This window comes from Motacilla alba, chromosome 1A (genome assembly GCF_015832195.1).
Source record: "Motacilla alba alba isolate MOTALB_02 chromosome 1A, Motacilla_alba_V1.0_pri, whole genome shotgun sequence".
Classification (NCBI taxonomy): domain Eukaryota; kingdom Metazoa; phylum Chordata; class Aves; order Passeriformes; family Motacillidae; genus Motacilla; species Motacilla alba.
In genome coordinates, this window is record NC_052031.1 from 3,847,638 (window position 1) to 3,872,775 (window position 25,138).

The 25,138-nt window shown below is 49.7% G+C and overlaps 1 protein-coding gene across 6 annotated transcripts in view; it reads left to right on the forward strand.

Moving 5' to 3' along the window:
- Nucleotides 1–25,138, forward strand: part of PFKFB3 (6-phosphofructo-2-kinase/fructose-2,6-biphosphatase 3) — a 41,381-nt gene that overhangs the window by 5,991 nt on the left and 10,252 nt on the right. For 4 of the 6 annotated variants that reach the window (XM_038154251.1, XM_038154253.1, XM_038154252.1 and 1 more), the window contains exons 1-10: nt 15,399–15,621; nt 19,824–19,949; nt 20,238–20,334; nt 20,592–20,658; nt 20,792–20,866; nt 21,171–21,227; nt 22,913–23,037; nt 23,764–23,971; nt 24,651–24,797; nt 24,925–25,029. In XM_038154251.1, coding sequence (XP_038010179.1) covers nt 15,543–15,621; nt 19,824–19,949; nt 20,238–20,334; nt 20,592–20,658; nt 20,792–20,866; nt 21,171–21,227; nt 22,913–23,037; nt 23,764–23,971; nt 24,651–24,797; nt 24,925–25,029 — 1,086 coding nt within the window. In that variant the 5' untranslated portion in view covers nt 15,399–15,542. Of the gene's footprint in view, nt 1–15,398; nt 15,622–19,823; nt 19,950–20,237; nt 20,335–20,591; nt 20,659–20,791; nt 20,867–21,170; nt 21,228–22,912; nt 23,038–23,763; nt 23,972–24,650; nt 24,798–24,924; nt 25,030–25,138 lie in introns of those variants that run through there. The other 2 variants (XM_038154250.1, XM_038154254.1) reach the window with 2 other exon arrangements.

Genomic DNA, 25,138 nt, shown 5'->3' on the forward strand with positions numbered 1-25,138 from the left:
TGCGTGCAGGCACTCACATCTCTGCAGGGCACCTGATTCTTTTCCCCATCATAACTACATTTAAAGGTTGGGGAAAAAAAAAAAAAAAAAAGAAAGGGGCACAGTCCCCAGCTGGGACTCAAGAACAAACCCACACAAGCAGATTTAGATTTCCTTTGAGTTTTCCCCTGAAGAAATCCTTGTCCTGGTAAGAGGTATTAGGATTCCACTAATTAGGATTCCACTGGGGCAGCGTATCTTGTATAAACCTTAAATATTCCTTGTTATAATGAACAGCTGTTATCTTCTCCATAGCATCCTTTTCCAGGCCAAAAGCTATTCCCCAGTTTTCTCCTTCCCGGAGAACAAAATCACTTTCATTTTGTCCTTTCCCATATACCCGATTCTGAAAACATCTCCCTGCTATTGCACGCTCTGTCCCATCCCAGATTAAACCTCTTCCCAAAACTGCAGGGCCTGGAGTGAGATGTGCCCTCCTTGGTGCTGAGGAAGCAGCACCATCCAGTCCAGAAAACCCACCCTCCTGCATTTTGTATGCCACCCTCTTGCTAAAACGTCATGGAATTGGGCTTTTCTTTTGGTTTCCCTGTATTACTATTATTAGTGTTATAAATAAATAAATATAAATATAAATATAAATATAAATATAAATATAATAATAATAATAATAATAATAATAATAATAATAATAATAATAATAATAATAATAATAATAATTTTCATTCTGGGACTTCATGCTGTTTGTTCAGAATTGACTGCTGAGACCTTTTTATTCCCCCTCTCCCCAGTCCTTTTCTCCTTGCTGGATGAGTTCCAGCTTTATCAACTGAGGCGGGGGAAACTGAGGCACAGGAGGGCTGAGATGGGCTGGAGGCTGTGCTGACGGTGCCTTTAGCTGCTCATATCCACGGATCCAGCTCTCTCTGCACCAATCCTGGCAGTGCCAGAGCATCCTGAGGTGTGTGTTCCCTGTGTAGGTCCATTTTGGGGGAATTACTGGTGCAGAATTGTAGCGCAGCGCTTCCAAATCAGCCCCTGGGGGGAGGAGCAGGGTGTTAAAACCCCACCTGCAGAGATGTTGATTCGGGCTGGAAATCAAGGAAAGTTTTGCTCAGCCCTGGAAAAGATTATGTGAGGACAGAGGGGGCAGGCTGAGACAGACCAGTGTCTCCTTGTGAGATGGTTTGGGGAGAAACGATGCTGCTGGGGAAGGGGCGATGGGGAAGGAGGTGGCGATTCTCGGAGAAATGGAAGTATTGCCGTGTCCTTGTGCAGTCCCAGCCCCGCTTTGGGCTCGGGAAGGAGGTGTTGATTCTCGGAGAAAAGGAAGTGTTGCCGTGTCCTTGTGCAGTCCCAGCCCCGCTTTGGGCTCTCTTCGGGCAGGGCTGGCGTGAACCAGCCGCATCCCTTCACCCAGCCCGATTTATCCATCCCGCTCCCCTCCAGCCGCCGCCGGAGCTTGTTTATCCGACCGGACGCCAGGAGAAGCTTTCCCAGGGCAGCGGGGTGAGCTTGTTTCCCAGCTGTGTTTATCGTTTCCCTGGCCTGCTGGCACAGCGGGGCACGGCCGGCCCCACGGGCCGAGCACGCCCCGTCCCCGTGGGCAGCGCCGCGGGCTCCGCTCCGCCGCTCCTCCGACACACGCGAAAGGAGCGTGCTGGAGCCGGCTGCTCTGCCCTTTGCAGCTCTTTCCAGGAAGCCCCGAGAGCAGCTGAGGCTGGTAAACAACGGGGATAATCTGTCGGTGTCACTGGTGGTTTTCTCCCGGCGGTGCTGGTGACTTAGGCTCTTATCTTTTTTATTTTTCGCGCCCTGTGCCGCGTTAGCGAGTCACTCTGAACTCCATTTAAAGCGTTAGGTAACTTCACAAACTTCACAAAATGTCTTCACATTTTGGTCAGACAGAGCAGTCCCTCTGGACCTGAGTTTCAAGCACACCCTACAGCCTCAGATCCCGAAAAGTCTGAACAAAAGTGAATGGGGGGAAGCAAACTGGGATGACTTCATTATACCCCTGATATGTAAATGGACCAAACTCATATAGGTCTGAAAAACTTGTGACTGTCATTCATTTTGGGATGTAGCCCCTTGGGGAGGCTTTGTCTACTCCACATAAAGTGTTAGTTAACTTCACAAACTTCACAAAATAGCTTCACATTTTGCTCTGGGGCTGAGACCCAAGGATACCCGACAGCCTTGAGCCCCCAAAAGTCTAAACAGAAGTGAATTGGGGGAAGCAAACTCGGGGTATGTGACCTCATTAACCCTGATATGCAAATGGACCAAACTCATGTAGGTCTGAAAAACTTGTGACTATTATTCATTTTTGGGTGTAGCCCCTTGGGGAGGCTTTGTCTGCCCTTAATGTACCTGGACGCCCTTCATTAAATATATCCATTTTTATTTTTTTTAACTTTGTCTGGCCTCTGTTTCTAGGTAAGCTCAAAAACACATCAGTACTGGGAGGAAAATTGGGTGTTTTGTCTCCTGCTCCCAAATCCATGAGCCCCAAGGAGGGATGTGGCTTCCCAGTTTTGGTCTCTATCAAGCCAGGATATTTCAGCTGCTTTTACTGGGGGATAAGCAGGGTTGCACTGGGTCCTGCTCGTGGGCTTGAAGGTGAGGACTGAACAACTGCTGATTTCTGTGCCTGGGAAACCAGATTTTTCCACACCTAAAAATGCAAGTGGGCACTGCTAGGTCACCTGGCACAAGTGCAAAATAAAGGCTCCTCAGTTACGAATATGAATTTATTTGGAGGAAACTCATGCCTTCATGCCATGTATGACCCAGGCAAGCACCCCACCTTAATGCCAGCAGGAGACCTGAACATGGCTGGAGCAGAAAATTGAGAATTTTACTTGATTTGTTTTGGTTTTTTTCTCCTTCTCACTGACTTTCTTAGAAATCCTCCTTATTAGCAAAGGATTTCTCACAGGAGCAGTAGCACATAGCCGAGGCTGTGATTTGGACTTTGGCATCCCAATGAAGCCCTTCCACAAAAGGAATGTGGGATGGCTTTATGCCAACACCAGGTGCTCCAGGGATGGATCCATGCTCACAAAACAACATTCCCATTCAGAGCAAAATTAAAAAAAAAAAAAAATAGAATTAACAGTATATAGAATAATAATAAAGAAAAATAAATGGTAGGGTTTGGGGTTTTTTTTTCCAGGCTGGGTCCATTTCCCAGCTGGAGGGCTGGATCTCATCCATGGCTGAGCACAAGGCTTTGGGGTGGGAAGAAGGACTCAGAAGTAGCTTCACCACCAAAATCTCCATGTTGCTGAACCAAGTTGAGACAGAAGAGTTGAGGCAGAAGAGGCACCTGCCAGCAGTGATTTTTGTGTTTATTTTTTTTCTCCAAGGTGGCTTTGCCAAAGGCAGGGAATGGATTTCCACCTCCTGCCAGCTGTGAAGATCATGTGCACGGGGGAACACAGTCAGCAAAGCCTTTGTTTCTCTTAAACATTAAATCACCTCTGGTTGCTGCCGTGCTTCTCCTTTCCCCTTTTTTTTTTTTTTTTTTTTTTCTTCTCTTAATAATTCTTGGGTGCAGCTGAGCTGCTGAGAAACCGATCACGTCCAAAACATTTACCACAAATACAAGAACAATGCAATAAACAATTAAATCATGTAGGGCTGTTGCAACAGCAGCAACTAGGTGGAAGGCATGAGGGTGGGAAGCGTTCTTTTTATGGATGTGACTTTCCTAGCCCAAATTCTGGACGACCTGAGGTTACCTTTTCCAGCCTGGCTTGGCATGTGCTGTCACAGGGTGCTGGCAGCCACGGGGCTGGGTGGCCTGGCAGGTAACGGCCCAGCTGCAGGCAAGATGGGACAAGGCAGCGTGGGATGGGGCTGGCGTGTGCCAGTGCTGGGCTTTAGTCACCCCTGTCATCGCTGACTGGCTCTGCCTGAATGCAAGAGGACCAGATTTTTGAGTAGCATCCCAAGGCACTGGTGGCTGCCAGGGGCTGGGGTGGCTGCGTGTGCTCCTGCACGTGTGCCAGGGAGTTGTGCTTGCTCAGGCTTGGGGCTGACATGGGTTTGAGATGGGTTTGAAATGTATTTGAGATGGGTTTTCAGGGATATTCAGCTGGTCGGGTCTGGAATGAGCACCAGTGTTTAGGGCAGGAGAGGCAGGGGCACAGCACATCCATGCTCTAAGCATGTCCTGCAGGTACTGCAGTTCCTGTGGCACTCTGGCTTCCCCACCTTCATCCCAAACCCATCCTGGTGGGATCCCCCTTAGCCACAGCTGCAGAAAGGCCTTGCTTTTGCCTAGCTGGCAGGTTTGGGAATTGCTCTGGGCTCTGCTCCGTGGGTACAAACAGTATCTCCCACTGCCCCAGTGACCATCCATGGAACCCTCGAGGCATCGCAAGCATTTCACCCAGCAGTGGGTGAAAGGTGCCCATCAATCAGGCACCTGGGGCTGTCCCAGCCTGGGAAATAACAACATGAACTGAAGGAAGGTCATGCCTTGAGCCTGAGCCTGGCTCTCCTCCTTTATAGGGAAGCTGGCAGGAAAGCCTGCCCAGGAGTCGGGTGTCCCTCAGATCTCTTGTTGACTGTCTAGCAGTTGTTTTGCTTCAGGCTGAGCTCTGGGTAAACAGCTGGGCTGGGAAATGTGAAACCCTGGCTGTGGCAGTGCTGTCACTGCAGGCTCAGCCCAGGGACGTGCGGGGAGCATGAACCCACCAGAGCTGTGCAGGGGGGCACGGGGGGATGGACACGTGAGGTGAGCCCTGTCCTGGGCTGTTTTGAGAGGTGTCCTATTTGTGACACAGAGTTTGTGCTGGAACAGCGTGCCCAGCATCCCTGGAAGTGTCCAAGGCCAGGTTGGATGGGTCTTGGAGAGCCTGGGATAGGGGAAAGTGTCCCTGCCATGGCAGGGGTTTGGAACTGGATAATCTTGTATGTCCCTTCCAACCCAAACCATTCTGTGATTCCCTAATGGATGGTGTTGCTGGAAATGCTGAAGCAGAAACAATAAAAGTGGTTTCCCCCATCTCCAATTTTATTCAGTGAGGATGAGTCATAACCAATGGCCAAGATGTGTTTCCACCTGTGCCATGCCCTCCTGGCTCTGGCTCTCAGTCACAGTGGTTATTTGGAAGAAAACTGAGGCACTCCCAAGTGCTTTGAAGCACAGCATCTTTCCTTGTGACCCCTGCCAGGCACCCAGACACAGCTTTGCTACTCCCTGTTAAACTCCAGGGCAGAAATCTAAACACTGAGCTCAGTTTTCTTTTTTATTTCCCCCCCCCTCAAGGAGCTGTTAACAGCTTGTCATTGCGGGTTGGAAAATATAAATGTATTTGAGAAAATATGTTGGCAGCAAGCTCCCCACATTGTTTCAGCTTGCCCCAAAATTCCAGAGAAATTTTCCATTAATATTTTTCATGTCTGATTGGAAAATATCAGGGAAAGAATAAACAAATTCTGTCAAATGTTTTTAAACAATTTTAGACTTTTTTTTTCCTAGCCAGGTCCCCATGGCATAGAAAAAAGTAAATTAAATACACAAATGAAAATCATCTGCTTGGACTTAAATGCACTAAAATCGTTGCTCTGTAAGTGGAAGAATTTTAAGAAAACCATGATAAGGAAATTTGGTTATTTAATTTCTGCATTCCAGCAATCTGTATGATCTGATTCCAGTGATTTGGGTCCAAAACTTGGTTAGGAGAGGTGTTAGGAAATTGGAGGTTCCCCGAGAGAGGTTGTGACTGTAAGGAGCTCCAGCAAAAGATATGGAAACAAAACTGGCCCTTACTATTCTAAATTTCACCTTGTTAACCCCATACTTCCCCTCTTACTTGGCTTTCACAGACCTCCTAAAAGCAGCGCCCGCAGGTCTGGAGTTTAAAAGCACATGGCACCACTCTGGAAAAGTGGGACACTTCGACCTCACCTTGTGGTTTCCAGCAGCTGAATGGAGAGGGGAGCCCTTGGGGAGGCTGATCCAGGGAACAGCTCAACCCCAGGGGTGGTGCTGGTCCCAAAAGTGGTTCCTCTTGGCCAGAGCTGAGGTGTGTGGGCCACTGTTGGGCAACCATCGTCTGTGTCACGCCAGCCCTGTGAGGAGCAGGGATGAGCAGGTTGTCCATGGGGCAGACGTGCTCACAAAGGTGAGCTGTGGGTGGGAAGATCCTCGGCACGTACACGATTTCAACATGCAGCTCCTCACCAAAGCTCTGCTCTTCCTCCCTGCATGGGACTCTGGATTGGCCACGGACTTGTGTTGTGGGTCACCTCGTGCTGGAGGGCACTGAGGTGTGTGTGGAATGGTTTTGGGCATAGCTCTGATGTTTCCCCCGTGCTCAGAGGACACAAACTCCTCGAGGACTCATCTCATCTTGGTCTGCAGTCAGTACCCACAGCAGGGCAGCTGAATTGCTCCCTGTGCAAGTGAGTGCCCATTTCTCTCCACAGCTGGTAGAAGTGGTCAAAGGTGACCAATTCCTTGTAGACACCCCAAAATTACATAAATCCTTCCCGTACTCTACCCACAGCTTTGCTGTGGATGGAGGCAGAACAGCAGGAGCTGAGAGCTTCAACGCCTCCTCCCTGCTCAGCATCCCTCAGGGGAACCTTTCCATCTGAGCCTCCCAGGCAGTGCAGATCCTTCTGGGATGCTGCTTCAAAAGGCCCTGCATCAGGAGCCAAACTGATTATCAGCGGGGGTTGAGACCTGAGATAAAAAAAAATACCCTTCTTCCTAGGCTGTGATTAATCTGCTGCCCACTGCTGCCTACAAGCACGTTGTCCTTGATGAAATCCAAACCCATGTTCTCCCCCAGAGCTTTGTGTTTTAGGTTTTTTGCATTACTTTGAAGAGATTCCCCAGCATCTCTGGGGTATCTGACTTCTCCACATCATTGCCTACAACTTTTTAGACGCTTCCCTGTCGCCATGACGATGCTGAGGTTGTCTCTGGCCCGGGCTTGTTACATAATGAGGTGAGTCAGCCCCAGAAAAGGCCACAGCCTTTGCCATTGTTTGATTTAATAACCTGCAATGATGAGATAACGATCCAGGCTCTTAATGAAAGGTGGGCGGTAATGAGGAGTTAGGAAACAGTTCAATAGCAAAGTCCACGGCATAATGACAGGCTGTGATTTCCGGAGGGTGCTCGTTGTCCGCCGTAAATGGGCTGAACGGACTCATCAGCCGTGGGGGGTTTCACATCCAGCACTGAGCTCTGCAGGCAGGAGACCTGGAGAGCTGCATCCCACGTGCATCTCCAGGCTGGGAATTCAGTTCTTCAATGAATACAATCAGCTTCAGCCACTGGGCACCTCCATGAAAATAAATCCTGTAACTATCTGTGCGTGCGGGAGGGCTGGAATTCTTTGTTCTTCCCATCAGATCTCCAAAACGCTGCATTGCTTTGCAGCACTGTGCTGGTTTGGGCTGGGACAGGTTGATTTTCTCCAGAGCAGCTGTTCTGGGGCAGCAGAGTATTCCGTGATTCTGACTTGTGGCCAAAACAGAGATGGTTTTGGTTTTGCTGAGCAGGGCTTACATAGAGTCAAGGCTTTTCTGCTCCTCACCCCACCCCACCAGTGAGGAGGCTGGAGGGAGAGCACAAGGAGTTGGGAGGAGATAGAGCAAGGACAGCTGACCCCAAACTGACCAAAAATATTCCATAAAATATTCCATTTTGTCGTGTTTAGGAAAGGGGTGATGGTGTTTGCCTTCCCAAGCCACCGCTATGTGTGATGAAACCTTGCTTTCCTGGGGATCACTGGAAACCTGTGGGAAGTGGGGGATGAATTTCTTGTTTTGCTTTGCTTGTGCATGTGGCTTTTGCTTTAGCCATTAAACTGTTTGTACCTCAACCCATGAGTTTTCTCACTTTTACCTTCCAGTTCTCTCCCCCATCCTACTGGGGGGGTAGGGGGGGGCGCTGAGCGAGTGGGGCTGAGCTCCCAGCCGGGGTTAAACCAAGAAAGTCCTGAATTAATTCTGGTTCAGGTGCGAGCAAATGGCTGTAATTCTGCTGGTTTTCCCGGAGAAGGCACTGTGGTAACACATGCCAAGTTCTGCTGGCAGCAGCAGGACAGGGAACATCTGATCTGGCAGCGGGGACGGAGCAGCCCTGTAAACACACTTTTCTCTCAGAGCAGCAGGATTTTTTCTGCTGGAACAGTGCCTTGTCGCAGGTGGTTGTGGCCTCTTGATTAGGGATGAGGTAACCTAAAGTCAAGTTCAACATCCTGTGGATTTACACCCTAAAGCGATCCAAGGATTTTCAGTGGGGAAATTCACACCTTAAAATAACAGTGCAAACAGGGAAGTGTTCCTTTCATGTAACTAAAAGTACCTGGCAGTAGAAGGCTCAACCCAGTGTCAAGCTAATGTGAATATTGTCTTTTCGGAAGCTCTGACAACGCCAAAACCTGAATTGTGGCTCTCTGACTGATCTGCACTCTTTGACCCTTGCTATTAGGACCAAGCCTGAACTTCTGCAGCCAGGTTTTGTTTCAAGAAGAACCAGTATTAAATTCCTGAGACTGGAATATCCCAACTTCTTGCCATTTAATTACCCCATAACTACTTTTAGAAACCTGTGTTTCCTAGAATCACAGAATGGCCTGGGCTGGAAGTGACTTTTAAAGTCATCCAGCTCCAACCCCTGCCATGGCCAGGGACACTTTCCACAAAAATAGATTGCTTCAAGCCCTGTCCAACCTTGGACACTTCCAGAGATGGGACAGCCACAACTTCTCTGGGCAACCAGTGCCAGGGCCTCACCACTCTCACAGTGAACAATTGATTTATAATATCTCCCCTAAATCTACCCTCTCTGCCACCTATGGAGTCAATTCTCTTTATGATTTAGCCCATTTATTATGGGGTGAGTTTTGTTTTGCACTAGTCTTGTACGGTCAGGAACTTTCACAGGACATTGCTCAATCCTCCTGGACCAGTTTCTGAGCAGACCTGCCAGCTTTGAGAAATGTCCCTGCTTTAAGGAACATTTGCAGCTTCAGAGTGTTATCTCCAAATTATATTTTTTGAGAACTGCTGAATGTAATTATTTTTAAAAATTAAAAATAAACCTAGTTTCTTAAATATGCACCTCCATCCGGGAGGCTCATTTGGGGTCATCAGTCCTGGCTAATGGACACCCATTGTACACCTCCCCATTTTTGGTCTTAAGATTTACTGGGTCTTCCCAAGGATCATCCAAGACAAATTTGGATTTGCATGTCCACCTCTCTGAGGACAGTGGAGGAAACCTTGAGTGATTTTGCTTTTAATTTGATGAATTGAGATTGAATCCAGGCTCTCATCCTTCCTTCTTCCCCATATTCATCAAAGCCAGGCATTGCATTTACAGCTCCCATTTCCTTTCCTGCTAACTCAGCCAATTATAACCAAACACCTCTAAGTTAGGACACAAATCTGACCACTCACAAGAAAATAAGGTTTGAACCCTTGTCCTCCTGCCTGAAGAGCTATAAATTAAAAGAAATTTAACAAACAAACAACTTTGTAGAGTGTTGACTTCAGGAAGAGTTTACTGTCCTTGAAAGAGTTCTGTGTGACAGTGACAGCACACGGGGAGCTGAGAGCAGAGGGCTGAGCAAAAGCAGCAGGTCCCCCAACCTGCTATCAGCTGAATGAAGCTGAATTCTGCATTCCTGCTACCCCTTCCTGGCTTTTCCTGTCCCTTGGCTGCCAGGAAAGCAAGGTCAGCGCTGGGTGCAGTGTTTGACAGGGGCTGATAGCGGGGTGAGCAATGCCCTGTGCCTTTGTGGGGATTTTCCCCTCTGGGGCTCAGCCCTGCTTTCTCAATGCCAGAAGCTGAACCCAGTTGAATTTCCCCCCTTTCTCTGCTTGTGGCTATTTTTAGGCAAAGCTGCACCCAGAGGCAGCCCAGGTCTTGCTCTGGTCGTGTCCCAGCGCCTGGCTGCTGTCAGCAATGATCAGAATTTCTTACAACAGGCAGAGGAAGGAGTTTCCTGAGCACATCAGGTGCAATTAGAGGGTGCAACAGGCTGAAAAACTGCACGGCTTGTCCGCAGCCGTGTCTGCACTGGTGGGTGAAAGGAGGGAGAGGCCTGGGGCACACGATGTTCCCTGCCCTGCCTGCATCCCGCACCCCGGGCAGGGCTCAGCCCTCACTGCTGCAGAGGGACCAGGAGCTCCCTTGATTTCAGGGTAAATCCCGTGCTGAGCAACATCCCTTAATCCCTGCAGGATACCCTGTCTGCAAATAATATCGTGAAGAGATGGTTTGGCTTGGTTTCTGTTCCCCTTTGCGGCAGGAGGAAGAAAAGCAGAGTGAGGCTGCAAGAACGGGGGGGGATGAGAGGAGAGAAATGAGGAAGCAAAACACAACTTGTTTAGAGGAGGGGAAATAAAAAACTCTTTTTCACGGCAGAAGCACCCCGACCCATGACAGGGACAGATGCAGGAGCTCTTGGTGTCCCTCCCGAGCATCAGGAGCTGGGCGGGATGAGGGAGAGGGAGCGGTGGTGATCCAGGTACAGTTCACACTTCGCTCCGTGTTTATTTATTCCTGTAGCTGAAATACCTGCGAGGGGCAGGGAGGCAATTGAAAACTGCAGGCGCAAAGGACCGTGAACTCCAGCTGCCGCTCCAAATCCAAACATTTTTATCAGCCTGATAAAAATCAGACGTTTATCACCCTCCCCGCCACGAGGCTGACCCGTAGCAGCTTTTTTTCAAGTCCTTCCAAAGAAAGCGCCATCAGCAGTGAAAACTACTCAGCATCCAGCTGGCAAGGGGAGGGGTCTGTCAACCACTTGGTTTCCTTCCTGACCTTTCTGAAAGCATCTAATTCCCCGAAAAATATTGCAGACAATTTTCTTGGCTTCTTCAGTATCCCACTATATAAGTTTGGTTTTTTTTTTGTAAGTGCAAAATTTAGCGATTTTTTTTGGTTGCTATTGCTGTTGGTTTGGTTGTTTGTTTGTTTTTTCCCCTTGAAAACCATATAAATTCCCCTTGGTCAGCCCAGAGGAATAAATTTTTCAGTTGCAAGAAAATGTCATTAACACACTAATAAGAGTCTGGGCAGCTGCTGCCTGACTTTTGCAACCACCCTCCCTGGGTAGGGAGCCCTTTGGAACTGCTTTAAACTGGATGAGAGTAATTTAGGTGGGATATTAGGGAGGAATTCTTTCGTGTGGGTGTGGTGAGGCCCTGGCACAGGCTGCCCAGAGAAGCTGTGGCTGCCCCATCCCTGGAAGTGTCCAAGGCCAGGCTGGATGGGGCTTGGAGCAGCCTGGGATAGTGGAAGGTGTCCAGGGCGGTGAGATTGGATGATCTTGAAAATCCCTTTAAACCCGAACCCTGCTGTGATTCTCAGCTTTGTGCCCACATTCCAGGCTGATAAACCAAGGCCACACTGGAAAGTGCTGCAGATGAAGCTGCCCTGACATGAATGGAGCACAGTGTGTGGCTGCATCTGCACAAAGATGTACACGCAGCTGCCAGCCACCCTCTCCAAATTCTAACCATGCAAAGAATTCCTGGATGTGTGACTGGGATCCCACCAGGCATCTCCCCCCCTGCACATCTGAAGGAGAGGATGCGTGTCACACTGAATGTAGGCAAGAACGTGACTGCTCCTTCCCTTCCGAGTTTCCTTTAGAGGGAATCAAATAAATAAATAATAATAAAAAAAATGTCTAAAGAGGAGGGTGAATCATGGCTTAGTCAGAGTTGGTGCTGGCATTTTGATGCTGGGGGAGCATGTCAGGGAAGGCTGGCTGGTGACCAGTAGGTTCTTCCAAAGGGGATGGAGAATGAAGTCTGGAGCTGTTATTTTGGGATGCATCCAGAGCATAATGCCACTGTTCAGGGTGGGTTGCTAGGTGAGTTTGACGTTGGAGCAGCAGTGGAACAGAAGAAGGAATTGAGAGGAGTTAGTTTTGGTCTTTTGGAGACGTTTGAAGACTGTAAACCCCATCAGAGGTGGGTATCCCATTCTCACAGAAATGGGGTTTTTCCCCTTCTCTGCCAGGTTTTCCCTTTTTGTACTTCCCTCTCCCACCTCTCTGGACCTGCTGCATTCATCCCTTGGATGCTCAAGGTCAACTTTTTTCCCATCTACCACCGGGACTTTCATATTTCAAACCCTGGCATTACATTTACACCCCTGTCCCTTCTCATTTATTAAATATCTGCCAGTTCCTGACTGGGGTATGGATGGGAGCACCTCCAGCCTACACTGGCTGGTCGATTCCTCCCTCCACCCTCTGTCCCACTGTGGGACAGCATCACTGGCTGTCCCATGTCACCCTGAGCCTGCGGTGGCTCTCCAGGAGCTGACACATCTTCTTGACAGCCTTCAGGCTGCATCAGTGACTTGATTTCCTGAAAAAATCGCTGAGCTAAGCACCCCCTTGGGCTTCTTATCACAGCAGCTGCGAGCAGCATTTTATTTACCAGGTGCTATTTTTAGGAAGCTGGGATTTTGCATAGCACGATTTGGGAGGGGGGAAAAATAATCCTCTGAGCACACCTAGTGCCATCCTGCTCCCTGCCCTCTCCCCGGGGTGCAAGTGCCTTAAAAATAGAAGTGCTTCTTCCAGCTGACCTCCCTGGGAGCAGCTGGGTGCTGGTGCCTTTGAAATCTAGGCCACTTATTTAGGAGTTGAAGCTTTCCGCTCCACTTATTTAGGAGTTTGTAAGCCAAGAGTCACTAGGTGGATCTAATTTGAAGCGACTGTGATTTTAATTCAGGCAGGGTTTCGCTTTCGGGCTCCTTTTCATGTCGTGGTGGGGGTGGTATGTGAGGTGGGAAAGAGCCACGGAGAGGGGAGAGAGCTGCTGGGGGAAGGGGGGCGATGCCCAAATTCCTTGTCCTGTAAAATCATGTGAATTTTTGTCCTCCTTCTGACTCATGCTCTAGCTGGGAACCGGCTTTCTGTTGCCCTACATGTGAAAAGGATTTGGGGATTTTGTGCAGAGTGGTCCAGGGAGGGCTGTTGTGCCTGACTCCCATCCCATCCTTGCCAACTGGAGCACTCACAGCTCTCTCCCATCTTCCTTCCCACATCCAAAATCTCTGGTTCTTTTCCAGCTCCCTCATAGTAGCTGTTTTTAAAAATTTCTTTTTCATTTTTTTTTTCTTTTTGCCTGTGAATATTTTTTCCCTGTGTAGGAGAGGGAAAGATTGTGCACTTTTTACTTCATCTTGGCTCCATGTAAGGAATGAGCCAGAAATATCTCCCTTCTAAATGCGTTACAAAAATACAAGCCTTTGCTTCCAGAGGAGGAAAATGCCCTAAGTAAAAAAAGATTATTGAACATTTTAGGTATCCGAGATGCTCCTTATCAGGCCTTAAATTTTGAAGCAAAATTTGCTGTATTAAACACCTCTGTAGCTCTTCCCACCAGTTTCCCTGCTGCGGCAAATTCCCAAAATCCTTCCAAAGAAACCCCTCCATGCCAGGTGGGATCATCCCCATCACTGTTGGGGGACAAGGGGGTTTGAGCACCTCTGTGTTTGGGATTTGGGCGTCATCGCAGGAATTTTCAGGGCGGTCCCAACCCCTTCCTGCTGCAAACAGAGCCTGTGTGGGGGTGTCAGCATTGCTGGGGTGCAGTTTGCAGCCTAATTTAGAGTGGAAACATAACTTGCAGGAACCTGGCAAGTGGATTAAGACGTTTAGTAAACTAATAAAAGAATGCAAATACAATTATTATTATTAGTAGTATAGTTATAGTTATAGTTATAATTTATGTTTATATTTATACTCATCGTTATAGGTACAATTTATATTTATATTTATATTTATATTTATATTTATATTTATATTTATATTTTTCTTGTATATGAAGATGACATCATTAAGACCAATTATATTATTATTAAAATTAAAAAATAACAGAAATAATAAAATAACTTAATGAAAACATTAAATAATAAATAATGAAATGAGATTATTAAATTAAAAATAATATTAATTTTAAAAAATATTGATTAAAAATTAGCATCATGCGCCCGTTTGAGAGCAGGGGCTCCCCGCGGAGCATCCCCAGCGCTGTTGGCGGAGGGACGCGGGGAGGCCCCGCCGCCTCCCGGCCCCGGCGGGGCGCGGAGCGGGGCGGAGCAGCCGCGGTGGCCGCGGGCGGAGGCGGAGCCGCCGCATCCCGGGCATCCCCTCCGGGGGAGGCGGCTCGGCACCGCATGTGCGACGTGAGCGACGTGCAGGAGCGCAGGGCCGGCATCCCCCGGCCCCCCGGGACCCCCCGGCATCCCCCGGCACCCCCCGGCCCGAACCTGCTGAGCGCGGAGTGAGGGGCGCAAGGGGCGCGCCGGCGGAGCCCCCCCAATCCCACCGCTGTAGTACTCAGGGTTCCTTTCTCTTTTTTTCCCCCCCTCTATTTTTTTAAAATTGTTTTTATTTTATTTGCCTCTAGTTAATTTCTTTAATTTTATTTTTTGCTTTGTCCAACATTATTCCCATTTTTAAGTTTCTTTCCTTTTCCCTTTCTTATTTTCGCCTCTATTCCCTATTTTATTTTCTTAATTGAATTTATTTTTTCTCTTTATAGCTTATAACATAGTTTTTTAAAAGTTATTTATTGTCGAGTTTTCATTCTCCTTTTCTTTTTTTTTTCTTTTTTAAACCCATTAATTCAATTTCCATTATTTCACATCGTTCCACATCGTTTTCCCTCCTTGATGGAAAAGACGCGAGAGATGAAATAGGGCATTTATTTAACCATAAATATTCCCCCCGGGGGTCCCGCGGTGCCCCGAGTCCCCGCTCGGGGGGCGGGCTCGGGGTCGCGCTCCCCTCGCGTCCTTTGTCCGCCCTGCAGTGCGGGGGGCGGCCGCCAGGCGGCGCCAGGGGCCGCGCCGCCATCCCCGCCTTCATCCTCCTCCTCCTCCTCCCTCTCCTTCCCATCCTCCTCCTCCCTCTCCTCCTCCTCCGCAGCGCCCGGCCCGTCCTGCCCCGCCCCGGAGGCGGTCCCGGCCTGTCGGGATAGAAATAGGCGGCCCGGCGGCTGCCGGCACATCGTGAGCGGAGCCGGCCGGAGCAGCGGCCCGGACTGTGCCACCACTCCTTCCCCGGCTGCCTCGCGTGGAGATTCTTCTGCCTTTCTTCTCTGGCTGTTTTTTTTGGTTTTTTTTTTTCCAATTTAAAAGGGAAGATAGTTTTTATTTTTATTTTTTTTAAATATCTACATTTTTTTCCACCCCGCTTTCCATCGCGGCTCGCAGCGGGGCTCGCCCTCGCTCCCTCTCAGCGCGCAGCGGCTGCGCTGGGGCCATTCCTGCCCGGCTTTGTGCCTTGCAGACCCGGCCCTCCTCTTCCTCCTCCTCCCCCTGCTGCCGTAAAACCTTCACGAGGCTCGCAGCAGCATCCGAAAGCGCCGCAGCCGCTCGCCCAAAAAACCGACTGCAGCAAAAACCCTTTTTATATTTTTTTTATCATATATTTCCCCCACCTCCTTCCCCCTCCCCTTTTTTTATTTCTCCTCCTCCCTCCCTCAAACGCATCAAGGTGGACGCGGAGCGCAAAAAGACCTTTGTTTTAAAAATGCCCATGGAGCTGACGCAAAGCCGCATCCAGAAGATTTGGCTCCCCAATGACAACCGCCCGGCGCTGCCCCGCCGCTGTGAGTACGGGCACGGCGGCATCCCGGAGGGATGGGATGGAGGGATGGGATGGATGGATGGATGGGCAGCTCTCCCCTTTCTCTGCGCGCCGCGGCGGGGCTCTGTGCAGCATCCCTGCAGCATCCCTCCTCCTCGGCGTGCCCCGGCATCCCGGCGGTGCCCGCATCGCTGCCATCCCGTGACTCGGTGCCGGCAGGGCAGGAAGGTGCAGCCGGCTGTCACATGGCCCCGCAGGATGCGGGGAGGTGCCGGCCACACGCGTGGCCCCATTTCCACTCTGCTGGGATTAAAAGGGAAGGGAGCAGGTTGTTCACCTCGTACCGGGGCTCAGCTGGGATTTTCATCGTGTCCAAGCGGCTCGCCCGGGGATTTATTAATGGCAGAAGCATGAATGGTTTGGGTTGGAAGGGACCGTAATGATAATCTCGTTCCACAACCCTCCTGCCATGTGACAGGGCACCTTCCACTAGACCAGGTTGCTCCAAATCTTGTCCAACTAGAGTGTTTTTTCGTTTTTTTTTTTTTTTTTTTTTTGTTGGGAGGTGGAGGGCGATGTATTTAGGGAGAAAAATCCCCAACCAGACACCAGCCGTTTGCAGTTTACTATTTAACCCTGGGGGGATGAGGAGGCAGGTGGAGGGCAAGGCAGAAATTAGTGCTGAAACTCCTGCAGTGGTTTCCCCTTGTCTCTGAAGCTCGGCATATAAAAATGTTTGGGTCATCCCGGTGTTACTATAAACCAAATCTTGAATCATGAGCCGATCCGAAAGCTCAGGAAGCAGCTCCTTTAAGTCACCCACTAGCGACACTGACAAGCTGCCAGTTGTGTGACTCCCAACTCCAGAAGAGCCTCGCAGGAATGTGCGGAGCCGGGATGGAGGGGGTGGCACTCGCAGCCTGGCGAGGGATGGAAGTGGCTTGGGTGAATCAGTCTTTCCGCTGCTTGCCTTCATCAGGCGTTTAAAGTCGCTTCCGATGTTTATTTACCTTGGCTGGGCAGTTTCCCCTTCTAAATAATAATAATAATTTTTTAAAAAATAGATCCTATGAACTTGCCAGATGCTGTTGCCCGCGGCTGTGGGTCAGGCACCCTGGAGCAGATGTTGGGATGCTCAGCCTGTGCCTGGCAAGGGCAGCCCTGCAAGCGGCAGCTGCCGAGGAAATGGATTTCTGTAACAGGCTGCACATCTGGGTAGCCAAGGGGCTTTGCTCAGAGTGGGGTAAAACGTCTCCCGGCTTAATGCTTTGCACGTGTGTCTCTGTGGCTGGATTTTTCTCGAGGACTGGCACCTCTGAAAGAAATCCCTTGTGCATGCAGTGGTTTTTTGCCACTTCGTTCGCCCGGTTTCTCAGAGAGAGCTCCCTTTTGCTAGCGGAAAAAAACCCGAACATATTTGATATATTAAGGCACCGAGGGGCTTATTAATAACACAATGCGGCTCGTAATTATATTTTCTTGGCGTGGCAGCAAGCCGCGCTGTGCTATACGAGAAGAGGCTTTTTAGGCTTTTTTTAGCAAACTCGAGGTATTTTAAACGCGAGGTGCTATTAATTCCTCAGCACTAACAAAGAGCGAGGGTGCAGAGCTGGGTGGGAAGGAAGGGAGGGTAACGGAGACCGCTTCCAGCGCGACGCCTGGAGGGAGCGGGCGCATCCCGGGGAGCATCCTCTGGAAGCACGCTCCGCGGGGGTGAAACAACCAGTCCGATTGTGTGATGGCTGGTCCAGGGGAGGCTGCAGTGACTCCTTCAGCTGCCCTTTTGACGGCGATCCATTAAATTGCTGTCACGCCGCACGTCTCTCACGTAGGGGCCGGGAAAGTCGAGCCCTCGAAGGCGCTGGCGGGGCGAGGGGAGGGGGATGCTCCGGCAGCGAAGGGGCTGCCACTGCCTCTCTCCATCCTGTCACTGCTTTTTCCTGTCCCTGGGACACACGGCGGGGGTGAGCCGCGGCTCAAGGGGCGGCGGTCACAGCGGTGCCTGCGGTGGGGAGGGCGGCAGCATCAGTGAAGGTGCTGGGGCTGCAGCGGGAGGGAGCTGGGAAGGGGAGCAGGACTAACAGAACGTGCAGCCTGGGCTTGCGGGAGGTTTTGGGGAGTACTTAGGAGGAGACAGTGCAAATGCCTGAAGTGGGGAGGTGGCTGTTGTATCCGACTTTTTATAGAAGCAAATTTCCTTCCCTTTTGGGCTTGGTGGTTTTTGGTTGTTTCTTTTACCCGCTGGTGAAGCTGACTTTCTGGCAAATAGCAAAAGTGATAAGCACCTTTTAAATACCCTCTGACTGAGCCTGAAAGTCATCCCTGCCCTCGACTTACCTGGCTAGATGTCGATAAGGAGTAATGAATATGTATTGAAATCCCTGATAGCTTCCCAGCAGTGGTGAAAAGAAATGATGAATGAGGCCTTTGTGGAAGACTGGGAGCAAAACACTGGGTTCTGTTTCATCCCTGATGCAAAGTTTCCCGGAGACTTTTGCTCTGGGCTCAGATTCCTGATGAAAAGTTGCTCGCTGATGCCATGGTGGTTTGGGAGGTGCTTCCCAGGTGCAGTTCCATTGTGCGAGGGCAGCAAAAATCCTGGATTAGGGGTGTTTAACTCTTGCAGCAGCCTTTGGAGGTGACACGTGTGTGCCCACACAGTGCCAGCCCTGGGGCTGTCGCAGCTGTCTGGAGCCACAGGGACATGAACAGTACCCAGCATTGTCCCTTTACTCTATTTAATGGTCCCAAATCCTCTTGGCTCTGCTCTTCGAGATCCTTTGTCCACTGGCAGGTAGGGAAAGGAAGAATTTCCTTATTCAGGTATTAATTCTTTCTCCTCCCTTTGTCTAATAAGTGTGTGGGTTTTGTGTAAAACAGCCTTGCACCCATAGCTTGGATGAGGATGTGAGATTATTAGAGGGGGGAAAAGTATTTTTCTTGGTATGTTGCACAGTTCCCTTGTGCCCCAGCACAGAAAATTGGCACTTGCTGCCAAAATCTTTGGGATCTGCCCTGGGATTTTGGAATGCAGCACTGGGCCCGGGGCAGGTTGCACAAAGGGAGTGTGTGAGGGCAGCTCCAGCAAAAAAACCCCAAAAAACCCCAAAAACTATATTTTAGGTAGTTTTAATCTCTTGCCTGCTGAGTTTGCCTTGGTGAGAAACTTGGAAGATGACGGGAGGTTCTTCTCTGGCATCTGGGTACCAGTGCCATAAATCTTCTTTGTGGCCTTAATTTGGTTTCTCCAGCTGCTGGATTTATTTATTTTCTTAGAAGGGGAAGGTAATCCCATGTACTTTAAATGTTCTGTGGGTACCTCTCAGTTTGTTCTGCCCTTTCCAGATCCACACTGACGAAAACCTCCCCCAGCCCTGTGCCCATCCCAGGGAGCCCCTGGCATCCCCTGGTCCCACCTTCAGGCAGCTGTGACAGGCAGGCAGAGCTCTCCACCCAGGCCATAATTAAAGCTGGGTTTTATGGCTCTGCCACCAGCCACTCACTCCCTGCATTCCTTTCCTATGAGGTCTCTGTGCTCACCGGCTGGATGGAAGGGTGGCTGGAAGGAGAAATCCCCTGCAGGGTCCCATCTGCCCTGCAGATGCTGCCTCTGGGTTTTCTTTCCAGCTGTTTGACATGGACCCTCTTCACCACAATAAAAAAAAACCCAAAAATTGAAAAAAAAAAAAAAATCCCAACAACCCAGCTTGGGTTTGTGAGGAAAAAAGAGATTAATCACTTGGATATCAGCTTTTAAATGCTGCTAGTTCTGTGGTTCTCTTGCCTTGTCTTCACAAAATCCAGTTAGCTGGTGGTGTGTCAGCTAGAGATCTAGTCAAAGATTTTGGGAGATGCTTTCCGTGGGTGAAGGTCTGGACCAGACCTGGTATTTCAGGGATGGGTCCAAAGTCCTTGGCTATCCTTGAGCTTTTCATGGAATTGCCAAGCCATTGGAATGTGATGTTGTGCTTGTTTTGATATAATTTAAAAAAAATATTATTTTGGTTGCTCATGAGGAAACTGAGGCACAGGCTCTCCAGAGAGCCTGGGCCAGCTGTTGGCTCCTTGCCTGCTTTGCACCCATCAGAATGTTCTTGCTGTGGCTTTCATGTTTCCTCCAGCTGCTGAAGGACTTGGAAGGAGTCTGGATAGGAACAAGCGCCTTGTTGGGTCGATGCAGGATGAGCTGGAGAACTAACAGCTCCTGTTCTTTTTTCCTTGCAGCCTGTGGGCCTCAGCTTGCCAATTCCCCCACTGTGATAGTCATGGTTGGCCTCCCAGCCCGTGGCAAGACCTACATCTCCAAGAAGCTGACTCGCTACCTCAACTGGATTGGTGTCCCCACAAAAGGTAAGGCTTGCACTGGCTGCCAGGGGAAAGCAGGAGGTCTGGTCCTCAGGAATTCCTCTAGATCAGTGCTTTGGGAGATGGAAGGTAGTGGGAGATGTTTCCAAGATCCCACAGGCCAAATATCTGTGTTTTCACATCCTGCTGCAGCCCAGGTTCTCCTTCACTTTAATGACCAAGGGATGCCCTGTGGATGCAATTACTTGGCCCTAGCTTGCTTTGACTGCAGAAGCTACACAACTTGGTCATGCCCCTCATTTTGATGGTTTGTTTTTTGCTTTTCCCACCTAGTTTTCAACGTTGGGGAGTATCGCCGCGAGGCCGTGAAGCATTACAGCTCCTACGACTTCTTCCGTCCTGACAACGAGGAGGCCATGAAAGTCAGGAGGTGAGAGCGGGCACCCTGACCCCACGTGGTGGTGAAGCCCGTGGCTGGGAGCAGAGTTACCCACCTTGGGGGTCGTGAAAAGAGGAGTTGGGCTCTGAATTTCCCCTGGACTTGAAATGCAGAGTTGGGCTCTGAATTTCCTCTGCTCAAGGAGGATTCTGAGAGCTCAACACTGAGTCTGTACAGGATTGGTCACTTCAGAGTGACCATCACACCCAGAGGACACCAGGGCCACATGTCTGTCCCCTCTTTTGCAGGCAATGTGCCATGGCTGCCCTGAGGGACGTGAAGCTGTACCTGACGGAGGAGGCCGGGCAGATTGCGGTGAGCTCCCAGATGTGCTCTGGGGTTTGGCAGCTGTGCTGACCCCAAACATCCTCTGCAGTCCCCTCTCTGAGGAGGGGCTCTCTGGGAAACCAGGCCCTCGTGGTGCTGATGGAGATCTTTTGTTTTAAAGGTTTTTGATGCCACAAATACCACGCGGGAGAGGAGAGGGATGATCCTAAACTTTGCCAAAGAGAACGGGTTCAAGGTCAGTGCCATGGGGCTGATGCCTGCACTGTGAAGTCCACTGTAGTGTGGAGTTGGTGTATCTTGTCTAACTCAGCTGTTATCCTCATGCTGCTCTGTGTGAGGGAGATTTCATTGCTGGGTTTGATTAAAAATATGAAACTCTTCCTTCCCTGTACCAAGCGATGGGGAAGGGAAGGATGGGAGTGGGGCAGAGGGGGAGAGCTCTCTGGGCAAGCAGGGAGGAGGCTGGGTTGAGCAGGGAGCTGGTTGAATGTTACAGAGCTTGTTGGTGGCTTTCAGCTGAGCTTTGCTTTGCTTCACAGGTGTTCTTCATCGAATCTGTCTGCAATGATCCCAACGTGGTTGCCACCAATGTTATGGTAAGTGTGGAACTGGTGGAAGTGTCCTGCTTTTGCTTTCCCTCTGTAGAGAGGTAGGAATGGCATCGCCTTCACAAGCATTGGTCTTCATGGTGGGCTTCAGCCAGCCTGGTATCTGCTGGAGGGAGAGCACAGCATGGCACTGCCAATCCAGGAGGTTCCTGAAAGGTGTTGGTGACTTCCTTCTCCAAGTGACAGCGCCTCTCCTTGTTTGCTCTGTGTTGCACCTTGTTGTCACCAACAAGGAGGGGCTGGTGAGGAATGTGAAGGTCCAGGGCAGCCTGTGCTGCAGTAGCTGTGAAGTGAGATGTCAGGAGAGCGGATTTTGGCCTGGAGTACTGTGGGATAAAAAGCACAGGAGGGAAGAGGGGCCCAAGAAAACTGGCTCATGCTCAAGGATCATCTTCTCCAAGTTCAGCTGTGACGCATTCCCAGCAAAGGAGCAGCCATCAAAAATGCCAGGATGAACAAGGAGCTCCTGGACAAACTCAAGCACTAAAAGGAAGCCTACAGGGAGAGGATGGAAGCAAGGACAGGCAGCCAGGGAGGAATACAGAGATTGTCTGAGCAGCCAGGAATTGGGTTAGGAAAAACAAAGCCCTGACAGAACTGGGGGACTGCAGGTGCAGTCTCACATCAGTGTTTGGGAAGAAAATGGGGCAGATCATCCTGGAAACTCTGCTGAGGCACATGGAAGATAAAAAGGTGGTTGGTGACAGCCAGCATGGCTTCACTGGAGGCAAATTGTGCTGCCAGCCAGGGGCTGAAGAGTGTCTTTTGCTCCTGCTGGGAGCTGTTATCCCAGTGACCAACTTCTTGGGAGGTTGCATACAGCCTTTTCTACAACAAAATGCTCAGTTTGCTACATTTTTTCCCTCAAGCTGGATTTTTTTTGAGGATTTTAATCCTTTTATTTGGAAACTAATGCTTGAAGGGTGAGAAAATCAGCTCCTAGCTGAGCATGGGATTTTGCTCCACAGGGAACTGCAGATGAATGCTGCTCTTAGTGCTGGGATCAGTGTGGCAAATACACCCCAGGCCTGGGATGCTGCCACATGTGTTGATCCACTGTGTTATCCTGTTGGTTTCAGGACTGCTTGTGAGGTTACCAGTGTGTAATGCTGCTGTTCAAACCCAAATCTTCTGGAAAATCTGCCTGTTAGATTAGTTCAGGCAGGACTTAGTCCGTGAGGGTTGTGGATATTCACACTGCCTGTTTCTAGTGTCTTTCAGCCCTACAGCTTGCAGCGAATAATGCACAGAAAGGGGTTGAATGTTGCCATCCCACTGTCCTGCTGCTGAGCTGGGATAACCATATTGTCTAAGTTCATGCACTTCTCAGCTTGAATTTGAACCTGATGGGGTTTTTTTTGGCCATTAGGAAGCTCAGTTTTCCTGCTGTTGGGTGGTGAAGTGCTAGCCCAGCTTCTGGGAGAGGGGATTGATGGGTGTCTGTACTAATCAGGCAATGGTTGATACCAAATTCTCCCACCTGATGCTTGGTTTTGGGTCTAATTTGCTTCTTTTCTGCTCTGTGATGAGTGATGACTATCAAGTACTCATCACTTCTTTCGGCTAATCACTGGATCTTGGCAGCACTTTGAAATTCCAGATTAGCATTGTCTGGCTTGGAAAGCTTCCTAACCTCTCCTTGTGGCATTTTTTCTTTTTTTCTTCTGTTGCAGGAAGTCAAATTGTCCAGCCCAGATTACCGGGACTGTAATTCCACTGATGCCATGGAGGATTTCATGAAGAGGATCAATTGTTACCAGGCCAGCTACCAGCCCCTCGACCCTGATGACTATGACAGGTAAGAGACCTTGACTTCTGTGCCTTTGAGCACCTGCCCTCTCCCAGGAGAGGAGCAGTGAAGGGTGGAGCTGTATTTCACTTTGTCTTCAAACGCCTGACTGTGCTAGAATGATTTATGGCCAGGCCTCACCTTGAATTTAGGCCTTTCATAGGAAAATGCTGTGTTCTCCAGGCCCTGTGCCAGGGATATGGGCACTGATGCCTCCCCAGGCTCTTCTGGGCTCAGATGAGCTGTTTTCAACCTTGTTCTGCAGGTGTAAATACAAAGACTTTGGAAAAGCACTTGGGTTGGAGTGGTTGAGGTGCTCTTTTCATTGCCCCAGTTAAAGGAAGGGACTGCTTGGCTCAACCCACAGGATTGAGCAAGCCCTGTGGCTTCTGCCTGGTGGCTGTGTGCCTTGGAAGAGCTTTGCTGTCCTGCCTGACTCTGCAGGCACCTCCCAGCCCCTCTGCTGCTCACAAGCACTTGTGTGTGCCCTGTGTGGATTGTCCCTGTCCTGGGGAGGAGCATGTTCCCCGTTAGTCCTGTTTAATCCTCTTTACTGCTGCAAGAGGAGGGGTGGCGATTACACTGCTGCTATTCAGCTCTCCACGAGTCTCCATTACCTGTTGGCTCCCTGCTGAAAATAGCCTGCAGGAAATCCTTTGAGCCGGGTGATTACATGGGCAGAGATAACTCACAGGGCTGCTTTGGAGAATGACGTCTCTGTCTGTCTGTCCCCAGGGAACTTTCTCTCATCAAAGTCATCGATGTTGGCCGGCGGTTCCTGGTCAACAGGGTTCAGGATCACATCCAGAGCAGGATTGTTTATTACCTGATGAACATCCACGTCCAGCCCCGCACCATTTACCTCTGCCGGCACGGCGAGAGCGAGTCCAACCTCAAGGGGAGGATTGGAGGGGACTCTGGCCTCTCCAACAGGGGCAAGAAGGTGAGGGAGAAGGGAAATGGTCCCCTGTGGCTGTAGTAGATGCTGTGCCTTGGGTTAAATGTGTGAGCAATGGTTAGTCACTTTTCATAGTTCAGGAAGGTTTAATAAACCTTACCAAAAATAGAACAGAAGATTGAATAGAGGAAAAAAAGGTTCTGGTGCTGGGGGCAAAGAACTTTTCCCACCATGTGCTCTCTCTCCCCAACACAATAGAGGTTTTACCCTTTCTAACCCTTTAACCCCTCCCAAAGTTCTGTCCATCAACCCCTTCTTCACTGGCCATGGTGAGATCTCTTCCTTAAATCCTGATTGGAGGTCAGATATCACCCTAGTGACAAGCCAGCCCTCCCAGCTGTCCCTTGATAACCACCCGAGGGGGTACAACATAACTATAAATCTATAAAACTTTTCTTAACCTATATACATGATATTTGTCTGCTCATTGTGAGAGTCAATCATTGCATTAATCATCTCTCACAAATGCATGTTTGATGACAGCTGGGCTGCTGAGGGTCCATCTGTAGCTCCTGGGGATCAATGAATGTGTGGCTGCCCTTCTCCTCAGAGCAGGAGGCTGATCTTTCTGCCTATGGAAGGCAACACTTAATGGGAATAGGGAACAAGGCCTGTTGGGAAGCTATGGACCAGGAATCAACCTCTTTTTTTCTATGCCCCACAGTTTGCAGTGGAACTGAACAAATTTGTGCAAGAGCAGAACCTGAAGGACCTCAAAATTTGGACGAGCCAGCTAAAGAGGACAATCCAAACAGCAGAAGCTCTCCAGCTGCCCTATGAGCAGTGGAAGGCACTCAATGAAATTGATGCTGTGAGTATCTCTGCAGCCACAGCAGCTAGATGGGGCTGGTATTTGCTGAACAGGAGAAAGAGAGGTTTTGTCTGGTGGCTGTGCTGAGAGCATGTCCAGTAACCTCATGCTTGTCCTGCCCTGGCAGGGTGTGTGTGAAGAAATGACCTATGAAGAAATCAGGGAGCAACACCCAGAGGAATTTGCTCTGCGTGATCAGGATAAATATTACTACCGCTATCCTTCTGGGGAGGTAGGTCTGCAGAGACACCTCCTGCAAAGTCTGCAGGACTTTTACTTTAAATGTGGCCTCTTTTTCCTCATTCTGTCCTCTACTCTTGAGCAGATGAGCAGTGGGAGCT